General features: G+C 49.4%; 1 protein-coding gene across 1 annotated transcript in view; it reads right to left on the reverse strand.

Moving 5' to 3' along the window:
• Window positions 1-10,767, reverse strand: part of DOCK11 (dedicator of cytokinesis 11) — a gene marked incomplete at its 5' end in the record, with an annotated part of 78,678 nt that extends 67,911 nt beyond the window's left edge. Inside the window, one exon of the mRNA XM_080352520.1 lies at window positions 10,666-10,767. Coding sequence (XP_080208646.1) covers window positions 10,666-10,767 — 102 coding nt within the window. The remainder of the gene's footprint in view (window positions 1-10,665) is intronic.
• Between the last annotated feature and the right edge of the window lie 7,789 nt (window positions 10,768-18,556).

Below are 18,556 nucleotides of genomic sequence, written 5' to 3' on the forward strand. Positions count from 1 at the left end.
GCAATGCAGGGGCAGGTGGGATGTGGGATACAGGTTTTGCTCATCTGGGAATGGGGCCACACTGGAGGCAGATGAGTGGAGAGGTGATGTGATGGGAAGTGGGGCTTGTGGAAAGGCTGGGGCTGTGTAGCTGCGAGAGGCAGAAGATGGGGACAGGGAGGCCAAGAGGTGACAGCGGAGTGGGTGTGCACTGCAGACAGGAGAGAGGAGCCCCGTGGGCAACCAAAAATGATGAAGGATGAGGTGAGGAAAAGGGGCTTGAGAAGGAGAGACTGGGTGCCAACATGGCTCAGAGCAGTGCCCTGCACAGCTATCCCACGGGTAGCAACTGAGCAACCTCCAAAATAGCACCATACCTGACAGCTCCAATGTGCCTGTCCAGCGGGCGCTGCCTGCTGCTAGACAGCCTGTCCTGCACCCCATTCCATGTTCACTCAGATCCTGCATCCCAGAGCAAAGCTGGCAGCACTACCTTGTGTGGCTGCTCATAACACACAGTTGCAAGTGGATGCTCTGTAGCCCAGAGCAGAACGATGAAAGCAGGACACAGGTGTGCACCGACCAGACCAACACGGGAACAGATTTATGGCATGTCAGACCTCCAAGGGCTCTCCTCTCCCAGCAGCAAACAGGTCCTTCCTCAGGCGGCATGGGGTCCCCAAGGAGTTGTTAGGTGATGCCTTCAGCAGGGTACCCCAGCACCTCCTTTCTCCCCTGCAGTGCTCATGCTATAGTCTGGAAGGAAATGTTTCCCCAGCTGCAGTCCAGGCAGGCAGGTTCTGCCTTCCTGAGTCCCCACCACCCCCACAATAAGCTGCAGGACTAACTTTGCTTCTTTTACACCCAGAATTGGGTACATGGGGCTAAGGGAGCCCAGTGGCTGGACAGCACAGCTGCAAGTGCATCATTTCCAGGAGTCTCATTAGATGGGGACCTGGGTGAGAGCCCCCACACTCCCACCTCCATACAGGAGTTATGTGCCTATTCGCATCATGCTCCAGCTCCTAAACATGGTGCAAACAGCACAAGGCAGAGCTCTCAGAGAAATAACAAGCCATGTGGCTGGGAAGGGGAGGATGGGTGCATAGTCTTGGCACCCTGCAAGAAAACACTTGCAGTGAAAATGACTCACACTTTCCATCTGAAAGTGCAGAGCAAGAGCCTGCCCCCTCACCTGCACTTCCCTCCACCCCGCTCAAGTCCTGTCCAAAAGCATCTCACTGACCCACACCTCCCTCCTCCTGCCTCGATGGCCCTGGGTAGCAGTAGAACCTCATCTGAGCACTAGAAATGGCAGACTGGGTTCTGGGTATTTTGTAAGTCAGATATCTCCTTTTTCAATGGAATGCCCAGTTGTCTAGTGGTAAAGTGTTTGCAGTTATCAGCTGTGTCTCTGAGAGTGGCACAGCACCAGTGCAAGATCCCAATTCGGATAAACAGTCAAAAAATTGATGTCAGTGTAGGCATACAAACATTTACCTGTCATTACTGCTTAGGCCTGGCAAATAAAACTAATTCAGGCCTTGAAACATCTTCAAACTGGCATTGAAATTACAGGAAGTCAGGATAATCAATGTATGGCTCTTCATTTCCCTTCCACTTATTTAGAAGTGGACTCCACACTTCACAGCCTTTAGCAGATCACATTTTGAAACTTAGTTCTGCAGCCATGAGGGCCAGGAATGCTGTTTTTTCCTGAACGCTTGAGATTCTTGCATAATCACTTAAGCAAAGGAAACAGCCCTTAGAAAGAAGCTGCATTGCAATGAAGCAGTGAGAGTTCCCAGCCAACCTGTGAGCGGCCCAGGCTGCCACTCCAGCCCACGTGCACTTCACCTTCGCACACCCTCTCTGAAAATGATGCCCTGCACAAGTGCAGAGTCAATACGTAAAGCACCGCCAGGGGCAAGTGGTAGCTGGAGCCATGGCCCATCTCTGGCATAAGCACCTGCTCAAGGTGATCCAGCACCGCTCCTGCACAGGGCAGTGAATTAGGGCAAGAATCTGAGATTGCTTTCAGTACCCCTGTCTTCTGTGCCCTGACCTTCCTCAGGATCGCCAAGTGCTTCTGTGTGAGAAACAGCTCAGTACAGACTGCCACAGCATCTCCAGTCCCCCAGCAACACCTGAAGTCCTGTGTGTCCCTGCCCACATAGGTAAAACCTGGCTCAAACCCAGCCCTTCTGCACGGGGAGCAGAGGGAGGGATCAGCGCATCTCTACGTCAGCGGAGCTGCACCTGCATCCAGCTGAGCATCTGCCGCAGAGCATGAGAGGTATGAAAACACAGCACAGCTTTGATTTTCTCCTCTGAAAATAATAGCGTTAATAGAAATTGGCAAAAGGGTACTGGTTTCCATGGGACAGCTGAATTTCTGCCAGATATGACTTCTCAAAACATTCTGTAAGCACAGGCATGCTAAAAAAGGAAAACAGTAATTACAATGACAATAATACGTGTTATTTATATAAGTTCTTAACTGGAGCATCCCAAATTGCTTTTCAGATGTCACTGGTATTTCATCATTTATTTATGTTGTATCAGTTTTATATTTAGCATCCAGCTCCAGAATAGCCAGCTTCAGAACATCTTAAAGCAATTAATCGCACATAAGTAGAACCCCTCCCTTTCCTGCCTGCCCTTAAAAACTTGTTTTTCACTCAAGAAACCACTTGTGCATGGGGCCAAGCCAACTGCGCAGCTCCTCCCAGGAGGCGAGCAGGCGAAACACTCCTTGGCTTCACCGGGGCGCAAAGCAAAGCCAGGCAACGGTGGAGCAACTTGCCCAAGCCCATACAGCAAAAAACAGAGCAGGAAGTCATAAGACGGTTTTGGGTTGCCTTGGCAATTGAGCAAACACACCCAGCAATGAAGTCAAACCCCGGAGATATGGGGTGGTTTAACCAGCTCAGGAAGTCAATTGTTCAACCCCCATCTCTGCTCTGGCTTGGGGCTGGAGGCATCAGCTGCAGGTGCAGACGGCTGCAGTGGCTGCAAAGTTAAACTCTTTTCTCCCCAGCGAATGCAGGAGGGCCTGTGGACAGGCTCTGCAGTGATTCAACCTACTCACAGTCAAAACGCTGCTGTCAACAGAAGCACCTCAAAGTTTCCCCCAGGTGAAGATGCCCATGCAAGCTCCAGCATTATGCAAAGGGACAAGGGACTGCTCAGGGCTCCCCAGGCACAGAAGAAACGGCAAAACCATGAAGGGAAACCTGTCTGAGTTGAATGCAACTTTCTTGGATCATTAAACTGCCACAGAAAACGGCTGTGTGTTAGCAGCTGGGTTTGCCTTAAAACCAGCTTTGTGGGCATTCAGCCCACCCCAGCCAGTATCACCTCTCCCTCCAAGAGATGGAGGCTCATCTCCCAGCTGCGCCTTTCCTACCTGCCCCTGTCATAAACCCAGCCCCTGCCAAGCCTCTCACCGCCCTGTGCCCTCCACCCCTGTCCAGCTGGCACAACCCTTCCCTCGGGTCCCCATACTCGCCAACCTTGTGTCCCCAAGGGCCAAGCCGCGGAGCCGCAGGCTTGGCAGAGCCCTGGCAGGCAGGGGGCCAGCTGCCATCCCGAGCTGTGGCTTCCTCCAGACCTGCCAGAGATGTGTCCGGCTCAACACAGACACCACAGTGCAGCTCCAATGCACATCCCAGGCTCCTGATCGCTGCCAAAATACAGTTATATATAAGAGCAATGGACAGCACTTTGACATGACCAGGTCCTAATACTGCATAGGAGAGATGTCATCTTTCTGGCTGCACCTGTGTAGTGTCCCTGCCCTGGTGATGGAGGGAACGGGCTGCAGTGGGGATGTCACCCTGCACAGAGCCAGGAGCACGATGATGTAGCAGGGACCACTCTGGATCAAAACAGGCAGGGTCTCCTTCCGCACACTCCTCAGGGACAGCCCTGCGGCAGAAGATATTAATAGGGGAGAGAAAAAATTCCATTTCAGCAAGAAAGAGAGAGGGGTGAGAAATGGGTCAGGAACGAGCAGACCTGACCCCATTAGAGAAGCAGCGGGAGGCAGGGAAAAGCTGTATAGATAAGTCACAGCCGTGCTGAAGCAAAGAGGAGCCAGCAAGGGAGAGCTTTGATTTGTACTTTTTAAGGAAATGAAAGAGAAATAGGGAGATGGTGGCAGGGAAACATACTCCAGCATTTCTAAGATGATAGCAATGCCCACAAAGGCATACGAGACTACCCTTTTCTTCCTTGGACAGAATAGGAGTGAGGAGGCCAATTAACCAGGGAAGCTAAAGCACATGTGTACCCTGAGCCTGGCTGCTGTTCAGCTGCTGTATGTGACTGTGACTTGCATTCTCAGGTCACAGAAATGTCAAAAGCTTTGTATAACTTTGCATCATTAGAGATAACAAATCAGTGTGCAAAGGGCTGAGTGAAGTGCTCTAAGAACCACCAGGCTACATATATAAAAGGATGATACAATATGCACTAGAGCAGGTAGTCCAGGTTCAAATGTTTCTGGTCCTGGGGGGGCACTCCACAAAAATCTTTAGATAACTGAAAAGGCTGAAACAAAGCCTGAGAACCATCCCCTCAATGAATTTTGAGTGCACCAAATCCCCAACCGCATTGCTGGCATTAGCTGCAGGCACCACCACCAACCATCTGTTCCAGGCGTTTCGCTGCATTGACGGTGGCAGACTGGGGCAGATGCTGTCAATGCAAGGACACCTGCATTTTCATAACACTATCCCTGGCAAAGAACAAGCCACTCTCAGCCTGGCCCAGAGAATGCTAAAACCCCAACAACGTAGCTAGCAAAATGTGATAAGAGGTATATGCATACCTGTGTAAGGGCTGGATGCTTTACTCCCTTCCTAGAGCTTTCCTGTAGTGGGTAGGAGGACACGGATATTTAAATGATGCCTTGGGAAGGACAAGATTTAGTGCCCATCAAGAGCTTATCATAAAAACCTCAAAAAAATAGACGTATTGACTACAGCTCATCCTATAATACTCGTTCCTCAGTGCACAGGCGTGTGTGGAGAAGCTTCATCTCTTCTGGGCCGGGCAATAGTAGGAGACATGCCAGACATTTGCTAAGTGGCCCCAAATAGCAGCACAGTGTACTCGGGGCCTTGCTCCTCTCCATAAAACGATGCATTTCATCCCCTGCACAACCGGTGTGTGCTCAGGCAGGAGCAAACGCGGCCATTCCCATGGCACGTGCTGCCCAGGGCCGTGCCACAGCACCCAGCCGGCGCTGAGCTAAATTCATCTCCTCACAGCACACCAGCCCCAAGTCAGGAAAGCATGTGATTAATTTCAAGAATGCGTTAAAGTGTTTTCTTGAACAAGCCCTTGTGAGCAATAACCTCTCCACAAGCACTTCCACAGAAGTCACCCGAGCCAGCTGCGGTGGCCGACTCCAGAGGCCGCCTGCCACAGCGGGCACAACCTGCCCTGCTGAGGCGACAGCACAACTCCCACCCACTTATGCAGGGGCAGAATTTCCTCCCATGTCTCATATACATCTCTTTTTCTATGAAAATTATGCAAACGCAGCATATTGACTACACCCGAGGGGGAATGTGCATAAATTCCATGTCTCTCTTGAGCACCGAGATCACTACAAATGCTGCATATAAACAGTCTTCACATTGATCAAAGTGAATTTAGCTTATTAAAAGATGATTCTATGCAGAAAGCTGATTTCCTCTGCATGAGTATAAATTCAGACATTAATAATATAGTTTAAGCTGAAAAAACCCACAGAAAGTACAAAATGCCTTTTTGCCTCCAGTCAAAACCTTCACTAGTAAGGAGCTTTTTATCTCCTATTTTGCATCTGCCTGAAACTGAGCCACACACAAGCCCAGCCCAGCCAGGATCAAACAAAACCCATCTTCTCCTGGCACGCTGCCCCCGTCTCACAGCGCGGTTTCAGGGAGCACATCCCACAGCACCACGTAACACAGGAGAGCAGACACTTGGTTTGAATACCTCTGTATAGCAAGAATCAATGAGGTTGTTTGCAAGGAGAGGTTCTCCCACATTGCAATTGTTGGGAGTTCTTGTGCTGGCAGATGAGTGGCCGAGGGCTGTGAGCGTGCCTGGGTGCCACCAAGCTGTGCCTTTGGGTGCCACCAAGCTGTGCCTTTGGGTGCCACCAAGCTGTGCCTTGGGGCATCTGGGGATGCACCACAGGGCTGGCTGACACTCAATGTGGACAAATCCTCTAGGGCTGCTGCTTCTCAGATAAGATGCTCTGGGTCTGCATCCTTTGTAAATCTCAATGGCACAGCAGTAAATGTATCTTCAGTTAATCTGTACATATATGAACTAAAAAAAATCCAAGCTATTGCGGGAGACTTAAAATTGCCACCAGATGCCTAGTTTTGGCAGCACTGTGGGAAAATGGACTGTCTGGGTTTTGTCAAGTGTTTGCTCCTCTGATCTCGTGTCTCTCACACATTTTATTTCTCTGTCATAACACAGAGAATGACACCTTTGGAAAACTTGCAACTGGGTTGAGATAGAGCCCTTTCCTTGCAGGGGCCCAGCCACTGCTGAGCATAATGCTCCCAAAGAGAGAGGGGAAACACAGGGAGGCTCTGGCTCAGCCTTGGCCTTACATGCACACAGGGAAACAAGTGACCATCTGCAGCTGATTCGGGCTCTGAGGCAGAAGGTAGAACCTTTGCTATTTTCCTGGCAGTGCCACAAGGCCAAAGATTATAGATCTCATTCCCGTGCATGTGTGCAAAAGCAACAGTGGGGTGGAGGAGAGGTGCACAGGCATCTCCATCAGACCAGAGGACCATGCACCAGATCACACGTGTGCATCCTCCTGGCGAGGCCTGAGCTCTGTCTTGCAACGCTCCTGCAGCTGCCAGGTCCCATGCCAGCCAGTGCCTCAGTGCAGGTTTCTCCTGGCTGGCCAGGTGACTTTCCCATTGATACTCAGCAACATCCCAAGTGTGGAGAGGATGGGAGGAGGGAGGTTGCACTGAAGGTCTGAGCCAAACATCACCCGGGTCTATCCAGTGCCAAAAATCCCTGGCTGCTCTCCTTGAGGCTCAGCCTAGATATTTCTCCCAGGTACCATCACCACTTTGTGCTCTGGCTCTGAAGTTACACTTCTAACACATTATTTTATGGTTGCTGCCCAAGGTTTAAGCTGCAGATAACCTCTTGGTTAAGAATAGTTTAAGTTATCACACTTAGGCTTTGACTGTTCCTCTTCTTAACCTAAACTTGCAATTTTCCTTCGTCTTTTAGCATAACATTTATCCCACCTGCCAACTTAAATGCATTTGCTACATTTGTCTGTTTATTTAAACAGTGACCTCATCTGTCAGTTATTCTGCTAAAACTCCATCCATGAGTTACAATCACTAGCACACATCAAGGACCATGCAAAGCTGAAATTGACACAAAGCTGTCCTACAGATTTACAATTGAAAGTGCACAGAGACAACCAGGGCTCACACGCGCTCTGGCTGCCTGTGGCAGCCCCGGCTCTCCCAGCTCCGCTCTGCAGGGCTGTGCGTGTTTTCAAGGGATTCTCATTGAACTCCTTTTCCTCACCAAGACCTCCCCTCCACAGCCTGTCTGTGAAGGTGATAAAAGGCCAGAATGACAGCCAGGATGCTGGGAACACCAGCGCAGTAAGAGGAAACAAAAGAGGCCCAAGCGAAAGCAGCATTTCATCCTTCCCCATCCATGGGGACCAACAAGCCCATGAGGTCCCCACCACAGCCCATGCTTACTTTCACTGCTACAGCTCCAGATTACAGCTCTGCTCATACCATGACGGGAACAGCACTGACTGCATCCTAGCAGCTGGTCAAACAGGCAATAAGTGGGACCTTGGTATCCCTGGCCACCTTGGAAAGAGACAGCTGCTGATGTCTGACCACCACCATATGCAACGCGCCCCTTTCACAGGTACGAAAAAGCAAAGCTCTGCCAGAAGTCACCAAACTCCCACCAATTTCACTCCGGCTCTGAGCACCAAAGAGAAGTGTAAATATTCTTCTGGTGCTAGACAAGCATAAACAGAAAACCAGGAACAGAAACAATATGCCATGAACTTCCCTGCACCTGAAGGACAGCACTTGCAGAGCTGCATCGAACCAGACATCACACTTGCTCAGGCTGGCTGCGCAGGAGCCCAGTGCTCCTGGCTCGAGACGCATCTCCTTCAACACACAAATTATGGCTCTATACAAGCCGACCACTTCCATGACACTAAAAGCTTTCCTCACTGACACGTTTTCATTTATCACTGACTACAAACGGCTTCTTACTCCAGACAGTTCCTTGTCTCAAGGGAGTGCCTTGAATGCCCAAAATGCCAAGCTTAATCTACACACTGGGAGAGCCTTACTGAAGTTGTGTGCTCTGGTACACACAGCATGAACTCCGCTCCCCACTCCTTCATCTCATCCATACTCACCACCGCAGATTCTCATGGTCTCAGCTACAATTTTCCACTTACCAAGCACTAGCCCTTGCTCCCCCAGTATCCATCAAGCGGCACCTGTCTCCCAGGGGCACCAGTGAGCTTGGATCTGCCCCAGGGTGGGGCAGAGCTGGGACTGCAGCCTGCTGGCACACACCTGATACCCAGACCTTCGGTCTCCCCCACTCTGCCCGTGGCAAGAAGGGGGCAGACAGGTGGGGCTGTGCTCACTCCATGCTCTGCAGCTGCCCAGCTCATTAGTGCCAAGGCTGAGCCTCGCCTTGGGAGCACAGTCAGAACCTAAGGCTTTTCAGACTCTCCCTCTCTCCACCATCATTTCATGGGATGCCCTCTCCATCCTCCCAGCAGCCAGCACACCAGCACTGAGACATCCCTTCCTCACAAGGACGATGACCTGGTAGATGGAGAGGAACCACCTTTTTCTTGGAGCAACTCGGAAAGCATGACTCTCATCCTTAATCACTAAGGTGGCAAAAGTGCCACCTGAGACAGTCCTATAAGCTTATGCCACCTCCTTCCCCGCTTCCTGAACACTGCAGTGTCTTATGGCTCTTCCTTGTGATGCAGAAGGGCTGGGATTTATCCCTTACTGCTGAACTGTCAAAAGCAGGAAACTCTGTCAAGACCTAGGAATCAGAGACACCTGCCCTCACCCTCCTGCAGCACTTGGCTGCAAACACACTGAGCAGCACAGCAACTCCGGGGGATTTGCCTGTCAGAAAGGGAGAGAAGTTGGCAGGGACAATGTGGACAACGAAACCCTAGAGAGGACCAGAAAGAGAGTGGCTGCTGATGGGTGCTGAACTCGGCTGGCTCCTTTGGGTTGCTGTCAGGGTTTTATTTATTTTCATCTGCAGTCCCACCCATCCCTTCCTTCTCTGACAGGAGCCACCTGGCATCGGTACCAAGTAACCATTTGCCTGTAGGATATCAAAGGTCTTCAGGTCCTGCACAAACAATTTCATTTTTAATGAGAGGTTCCATCAGCTTTTACAAAGCATTTGTTCCTATGTATTGTTGATGAAAGAGGGAAAGCTAATCACACTGAAGCCTGTAAGGATCCCTGAACAGCTGCATATGGGAAGCAATAACCACAGCACTAGGAAATTAGGCTGATTATCACCATAGCTTTTTTTCAGCTTTAGAAATCAGTAGATTTACAAGAAAACTCTTTCAAAAAAGAGTTGTTTAAAAACCTCCATTTATTTAACTGCACACACTGGCAGTAGAGAACTAACAGGAATTATTCATTGAACCTGTACTGCACTTTCTGTATATCCCATTGACTAACCTTCCATCAAAGTCAAGGTCAAAGTTGATTACATGCTAGAGTAATTCAATGAGCAACACTGAAATACATCCAACAAAGCCCAGGGAAGCTTTGGGCTGACCCCAGCCTCCACCCAGGGTACAGCAGCTAACGTTTGCACAGCTGTCAGAACAACAAAGGCAACCTGCTGCAGCATCCCACATGCAGGGATAAAGCACATGATTGTCACCCCAGACATTGGAGCGTGATTGCTGGGATACATCAGGCTCCTGGCTTATGCCAATGCCCACATCTCCCTCTCACCTTGCCAGGCCATGCCCTTCTCCTGCCCTATTTATTTGCCCATTTTACATTGCTTGCACCCTAAAAAGGGTGAGCTCGGTTACCCGTTTGCTCAGTGTTCTACACAGATACTCGTTAATTCCTGCTCCCATCACACAGGCACTAACTAACCCCAGGCGTGAAAAGTGCCGGCTCCCCGCGATCCTCACGTGTCTGAACGGCCCTCAGCCGGGCGCCGTGACGGCAGGTGGCAAGCGGGCGGAAGATGTGATAGTGTGACACAACACACACGGAGGGGAACCCAAAGAGCGAATTCTGCCCCTGTCCTGTTCTTCCCCATCTCAGCCGCGCCCTGCCCATCCCTTGCCCAGCGCTTCCCAGCCCCTACCCAGCCGTGCCCTGCGCATCCCCCGCTCAGCCCAGCCCCGACCGGGCTCTGCCCCCTCTCCATCCCCTGCCCAGCCCCTTCCTTTTCCTCTTCCCGCACTCTGCGCACCCCCTGCCCAACTCTGCCCCTTCTCCAGCCGCCGCCGCCCGTCCAGCCCCGCACGGCCGCTCCCGCGGGCCGGGAGCTGCCCAAGGTACCGCCGGGCCGGGCTGGGCTGGGCTGGGGCTCCCGGCCGCGGCGCCCCCTTCCCCCGAGCTCCACCGCGCTCACCAGGACGAAGGAGCTCCGCACCGCCTCCGAGACGCTCTGCCGCAGCTCGGCCGCCGTGCCCGGCTTGCTGAGCCGCTTGGTGAACTTCCTCACTTCCGACATGGCGACATGGTCCGCGCCGACCGCTCGGAGCCGCGGGTGCTGCCGCCCTCCCTCCCTCCCTCCCTGCCGGCGGGCGCGGCGGGGCCGGGCGGAGCCGCTGGGCGGGGACGGGGAGGGCTCTGGTCGGTCCGCCCAGACCCCCGGTCCGGCCCCGCTTTGTCCCCGCAGCAGCCGCTGCCCCGTGTGGCGCGCTCACCCGGACACCCGTCCTGCTCCGCGCACAAAGGCCGGGCTGGGGATCTGCGGGGGCGCGCAGCAGACCCAGGGCACCGCCGGACCGTGCCTGCGCCGGGGAGGCGCGCCCTGGCCCCACCAGAGCCGCAGGGGCTGCTCCCTTGGTGAAGCTCCGGGGACGGAACAAGGGCAGAGCGGTGCCGGGGCTCACCCGAAGGCAGCCAACCTCTAGGTGAAGTTACCGGACATTGTAACAACACTGCTCCGAGGAGGCTGGTGGTCTCCATGCAGCTCTGCCCAAGGTGTGTCCTTGCTGTGTTCATGTAAGGCTAAGCTGGATCCAGGACAAGATCTTATTACCAAGCATCTCCAACCTACCGGGTTTGCTAAAGGAAAGCGCTTTGATTATAGAGGCCATGGTCCCATGTGCCTGTCTGACTGCAAAAGCAAGAAGTAAGGATGTGGAAGGAAGGTTCCTTAGGACTGAAATTAATTCTTAGTCCTTGTTGCTTTGTCATTATGCACTGTTTTTAAGAATGTTGATTTTGAAATTATAATGGAACTAGAGAGAGCCATTAATCCTTTATGTTTTATACATTAAAGCCTTATTTTTAAAACCTTTTACTTATTTTGTGTTCTGTGTCCTCACAGCAAGATACTGAATTAGACAGAGTTGCCATACTCTTAAGGAATTTACACATATTGTGCCATATGGCTGATTAAATATTATCTACAAGGACCTCATTGGAACTACAGGCATGCTGTAAACCACACAACATATAGAGAAATTGTTTCAATTATGAAAGGAAAGCTGTAGGGGATAATGAATACAGCTATTATGATCCAAACCATTCAAAATGTTATTTGTGACTTCTAAAGCATGCAAGCCAGTTATTGTTCTGCTTTTTAGCAGTTCACTGAAGGGGCAGCAGACACCATTTCATATTAAACATTGCTCTGATTTTTTACACCAGAGGCAAAACAAATTTAAAAGTTCATTGCTAATTATCAAACATCTATTAGATGAGGGACGGGCGGGGGGGAAAAAGAGTTTATGAGCTGAAGAATTAGCTTTTCCACCAACACAAAGCTTTTCCAAATCTGTCTAAATTAAGAAGCAAAAAAACATTGTGAGGCACAACTCCAGCTGCAGTGCACTGACGTTCTCCTCCTTATCCCCACACCCATGCCCACTCCTGCAGATATTTTACCAGCCACTTCGAGCCACCACACTACGCAACTCCAGTGATTACACTACAACGAACTGGGCTATACTGGTAAGTCAAATCATTCAGTCTCATTCACCTGGTTGCAAGCGAACAGGTACCGCAATGATCCCTGTCACAGAATGGGGTAGCCCCATTCATCCTGCATGCTGTGTAGAGCCCCGACCCCAGCGGTTCCTCCGAGCAGGCTGGGCACTGCAGAAGAGCACACGCCAGCACAACACCAGTGACCAGAGGCCGACAATGAGGGCAGTGCCATTTCTGCCTACACTAGGAACAGCTCCGAGAACCAGCGTGTTTGCCAAGGGGCTGAGGAGAAGAGAGCTGTGACAGGTCACTTGACAAGAAATAAAATCATCCCTAGAGCATCCACCCCTTATTTATCCAGTCAAAAGCAAAACGTTCCCAGTAGGGTTATGAGCTTGGTTTGGTGCCAGTGAGGGATTGTCTCCAATCAGCTGCCCATCAGCATCCCACTCAACTGAGCTAAGCAGCCATGGGAGACCAGTGAACAGTGAGGCTGTTTTTTGGAGCTGAGCATGAAATCAAAAGGAAAATAGAAGCAATGGGCAGGACACATCACATGAAAACAACATGCAGAAAGCTATGACTCCCTCTCAGGAAAACCAAACATCAGAATAAGAGTCTCAAGCACAAGGAGTACTAAGGCAAGACAACAGCAGCCACAGCATCACTGTGAGAAGATAAGCCCAAGGTTTGCAAAGACTGCGGTTTTCATCTCCTTTTTCACAGGGAAGAAAAGCCAGGAGTGGTTTATCAGCATAAGAAAGGCACCCAACATGCATGGGTACTCTAGAGATGCTGAGGAATTGCACTGCCTCAGATAACCAAACTTGCTTGAACTCAGCCTGCTATGGGGAACTCACAGACTCAACTCTGCTAACATCTTCACCCCTTCGTTGACACTAGAGTCTTGAGGTCCCTGATGTCATTTTGATCCCAGGCCTTTCCAAAACACAAGCTTCATTGAAATTGCTTCCACTTTCTTCACACGTACATGCAGCTTCTCTTTTGCCTTTAGCAGATTCAATCTAGAGCAATGGAGAGCATCAGGCTCTCCAGCTGACATGCTACAGCTGATGGATTGATTGCCCTTTTCCCGGGCACGTGCATTTATCAGAAGCCCAGGATCAGCAGTGAACACCAATTCTTGAGGGAAAGGAAAAGGGAAAAAGAGGCGGGGGGAAAGGTGGGAAAGGACATGTGCTCAGAAGTCCAGTTGTGGCATCAGGACAGCTGTAAACACTATGCAAGGCTGGATATGGCAAGAGCAGCTGTTGGGACTCCATAGCTACTGCTGTGACTCTGCCTGTGCCATCTGTCCTGTCTCCTGACTCATGTCGCTGCTGCAGGTGACAATGGGACTGTCAATGAGCAGCTACTTATCATTGGCTTCTCTAGGCCTGTGACGGGAGCATTCTCCAGCTGTGCAGCAATAAACTGATGCTTAATTCAAGGCTACAAAGTCCTTGCTGTTAAAGGGCTGCCCTCTGCTGATCCAGCCAGGACTGCACAGGCACAGCTCCTCAAAGGTGGCAGGAATGCCGAGTCTAAGCACTGCCTTCCCCGTCACCACCCAGGTGAGCACCCGGCCCACTCGGCAGGATCAAACCCTGCTGCCAGGGCTGCTGTGCTCCTTGCTTCACCTGCCTCAGCTCCTGGGGATGGGAGTCGTGGCAGTCACATTGACCATAGCTGTGGGTGCATCCTGTGAGCTCCCACCAGCACCCACCTTCATGGAAGCGCAGACAAGGGTCTGCAGCCCACTTCAAGGGGCAGAGGTTTGGGTCTGTTCTAGTGTTTGACCACCCCGACGGGAAACAACCAACCAACCAACCAGCAACCCACTTTTTCCTATGTTTAAATGGAATTTCCTACATTTCATTGACGCCCATTGCTTCTTGTCTTTCCACTGGATACTACCAAGAAGAGTCTGCATCAGTCATCTTTACCCCATCAGGAATTCATACACATGGGTAAGATCCCCCGAGGTGCCTCTTTCTCCAGGCTGAACAGCCCCAGCTCTCAGGCTCTTCCTGTGTGTCAGATGCTTCAAGCCATTTATCACCTGAGTAGCCCTTTACTGGACTCTCCCCAGTATATCCATATGTCTCTTGTACTGGGGTACTCAGTACTGCACGCAGAGGAGATCATTGAGCTGTAGCCTCACCAGTGCTGAGAGAGGAAAGACCATCTCCTCTGAACTACCGGCAATGCTCTTCTGCATGCTGGCTGTCTTTTCTGTACCCTGGATCACAGCTAAGCAGATGGGAGTCATGGTATGAAAGTCGAGAATTTGGTTTAAGAAGTAGATCAATATGGTACTGAAGCAGAATCCAGCATATGAGTATTCGCCTATTTATCCTTCTCTGCTTGAAGTCTTTAAAGATTATTTACAGCAACTGTCACACAAGGGGATTATTAAGATCTCACACAACTCCCATGAGCATCTCTCTGGCTTGGACAAATACAGCAATTAAGAGGAAGATACACACAGCTGCTGGACATCTCACTTGCGGTCAAAACGCCATTGCTGCCTGGTCTCAGCCCAATATTTTACAGGACAAGTCTGTGTGAAAAGGCAGAAGAAAAAAGTGGTAAAATCTCCTTTATATTTGTTTCCTTGTACAGATATGCTAGGCCAGCTGGAAAACAGCATGAAGAGGTCACCATCCTTCAAATAAATCAATTTGGCTGTATGTTCTACAGTATGAAGTACTGCACACAGTTCAGGTCTATATAAGAACCTTTCACCTTTTCAAAAGCTCTGAACTCTGTTACTGCTCTTGAATATCTGTTTCCAGGCAGGAAAACCAAGGACCCACAAAGGCAGCTGTATGAAGAGCTTTTCCTGAGCAAGTACATACTGTAATAGTTAACAAGGCCTCCAACTGCTGAACCCTTTGACTGACAACAGTTTAGAGGAAGCTCCAGTAGTGCTGAGTATGAGGAAATATTGTGCAAGGTCTTCCAGAGATTTCCATGAATTGAAGTCCTGAGGCTAGAAACACTGAAAAGCCAGAGATGAAAATGAAGTGACTGCTAAAGACACCGATCAATACTGATCCCAGCCTTGTGTCAGACCATTTAGCAGTTACTTCCATGAAAACAGAGCCTGTTGAAGAACCGAACAATTTGGACACAAAATCACCTAAGCAAAACACAGGAGGACTAAAAAAGGCAAAAATGTCATTGGAACATTTAGATATAAAAGCAGAGGAAATAAGTGGAAAAAGAATGAAAGATGACAAGAAAGCACTTACTGTGAGGCTGCTCAAACAACAGGACAGGTTATGGAGTCTCCTTCTCTGGAGACATTCAAACCCGCCTGGACATGTTCCTGTGCGACCTCACCTGGGCGTTCCTGCTCCAGCAGGGGGATTGGACTGGATGATCTTCTGAGGTCCCTTCCAATCCCAAACATACTGTGATACTGTGACAGGTTACCTACAGAAACTGTGGAGTGTCCATCCCTGGAGATATTAAAAGCCCAACTGGACACGGTCCTGTGCAACCTGCTCAGACCCCATGGGGGTGGAATAGAGCTCCAGAGGTCTCCCTGAACCTTAAATAGTGTGTGATTCTGTAACAAGCTGTTTTGATAATCACCGTAATCTAATGACAGCCTTTATTCAGGAGGGTACTTGAATTTTTGCATGAACCCTATAAAAGTCAAAGGAGTTACAGTTATTGGTAGAACAAACTTATCAGCACAGCTCTAAGCATATGCTCGTCACTTACTGTGGTTAAAGAAAAATTTACTGACAGGCTTAAACAAGTGCTCAGGTTCTTTTCTGAATGGTCTTTTGTCTGTTCTTTTGTATGTAGCACTTGGCTTCCCTAATTTTTTGTGCTCCATTTACTTAGCATTACATTCTGATCAGATGTACACACAGAAGCTTGAAGCACTCTCACTAAAGCACGCACAGGGGCGAAAAAAAATCAACCAGCTTCTCATCATGTGAACTGAAAAGCCTCCATAACATCTCGTTAGCAGGCCAATACTATTGGCAAAATACAAGGAAAGCTGAAGCAGCAGCTGTAGCCATTAGCATAAAGAACCTGGAAACACAACCCCAGTACCACATCCTCAGAACTAGTCAACAGTTCCCTACAACCTTCCAGTTTGCTCCCACGTTCACAAAATGAAACAAGACATCCACCATATACGTAATCAAGGAGAGAAGGCACACAGAAAACAGACATTGACAAAATACAAATAAATTTGCATTGCTTGATAATCCAGTACAAAGCAGCACGCATGTTTTCTTCAGAAGAGAGCAGCTTAGCATTCCCCCACACTCAACAGTTCACTCTTCAGGTTTGAAGATGGCCAGCTTCCAACATTCCCCTGAACACACGTACAGCAAATTGTTAATGGCAGGCAAAAAAAAGCATACAGCGGCTTCCTGTGTCTGAAAAAAATCAATTCTGCCCTGCCTATGGCTAATGTCCTTATATTTAATAGTGTTAGCATCACATCAGCGGCTGAGTTCAGCACTGCTTTAAGTTAAAAAAGAAACTCAACAACCAAAAGAAACAAATACCCTTTTCCTTTTTAACATGAGAAAACATGACTTGTGCAGCATTTAAAGATCCAATTTTAGCGTTACTCATCTACTTGAACTGTCGCTATTGTCCTCTGCACATGCACTGGGCTTGGTGCCCAGTTCTGGAAGAGACAAAGGCAGCAGCGAAGCAGCTGTTTCATTCCTGGCTGCTTGCTGCCAGAACCAGCCCACAGGAGCCACCGACAGAGACGTGAGGTGTCCAAGGGAAGAGTTCAAGTGATCCACGACACTCCCATCAGCTCATTTTATTGATTCTTGGGAAGTGATTGAGTTAATTCAGACATCTCCTGTGCCAAGGTCCTGTACAATGGCAATTCCTCACTTCTGCCTCCTGGGAATCCTCAATCATAGTCTCTAAGCAGAATTTTGATTAGATAAATGTCACCAAATTCTGTTACAGGCCATTGGAAGAAGCAGTCCAGAGAGGAACCCTCCAGCACAAGGGGGAGTGTTCTATGTTAACAGACCCCCAACCCAAGCTTTTCTTGTGTTTGAGGGAACATCACTTCCCAGTGCAAGGGGATACCTGATGTATACATCACAAAGGCATTTGATTGAACAGAACAGGCTCAGCAGAGCAATTGATATTTACGTGAAAAAACAGGGGAACTTAAAGCTCTAGATAAAAGCAGAACCCAGGTGTGTATGATACCAGACAAACCTTAAGATCCAGCAGTGGGTGAGATTAGACAGGACACAGCACCACTCACACCAGAGTACCACTAACCTCATGCAGCTTTGGGAAGCAGAGAGAAAGAGGCACTGATTTCTGAAGCACAGTTCAACTGGGGAAAAAGCATAGAGTACCAGAGCACTGCAGAGGAGCACCAGACCTGAGTGCTAGAAGCTAACTATCAAGATAAATGGAAGTCAAACATCTTCCTCAAGATCAGCTTTGTTTACTGCCTGCACAAGATCCTGGATAATGAAAAACAACAATAACCTTTTTTTTTTTTATGATCACTTGAGTACTTTAAGAGGTCCAGCACAACACCTTGAGAAAGCTGCTGGCAGCTACACGGTGAAACTACAGTTCAACTTCGGTTTCCAAAGCCATAATCTTTACATCCTAAAAAAACCCCAAACATTCAAGTCACTAGGAAGTTAGGGAGGAGGCTGTTTTCATAGAACATCTAAACGTTGCAGGATCCCCCCTGAAGGCCACTGTGCTGAATTGAGGCCATTTTCCATGCAGCTACATTTTTTTTTCTTCTTAGTAGCTAGCATGGTCATTTGTTTTGGATTTAGTTTGAGAATAACGGGATAAAACCCTGGGACAGAGTTGTGTTTTCTTCCAGTAGCTTTCCAGTGTTTGGGGTTTGGTACTAAAAGAAAGTAAGAGCTCACCGATATCCTGGCTGTTGCCACAGGGATGAAGGACTTTTCACCAGTCCAGCTGTAGGTGCAAGACAGCAGCTGGGAGGCAACATAACACACCCAGATTGACATCCAGGTCGCTCAGTGAAGTATTCCATACCATCAACATCACATGCCATATGTAAGCAGGAAGTTGCTGGGGACAGTCCTTCTGTGATGGTCACTGCCTGTGACAAGTCCTGCTCCCGCTGCCAGAGCCTGATTCCCATAACTTCCTGCATCCGCTGCCATCCCTACATTTTACTGGAGTCGCTGTGCTTGCAGTGTCCGCCCTTGGGTGTTTATTGCCAGGAGCACGTGTTCCAGCATTTAAGTATTGCTCTGTATGTTTGTATACCTTTGTATTTTATTATATTCATGTTATTAACTTTTATTATTGTTTAATTAAATGTTTTGATTTCAACTCACAAGTCTTTCCTC

The sequence above is a fragment of the Nesoenas mayeri genome (genome assembly GCF_963082525.1).
Source record: "Nesoenas mayeri genome assembly, chromosome: 13".
Lineage (NCBI taxonomy): Eukaryota > Metazoa > Chordata > Aves > Columbiformes > Columbidae > Nesoenas > Nesoenas mayeri.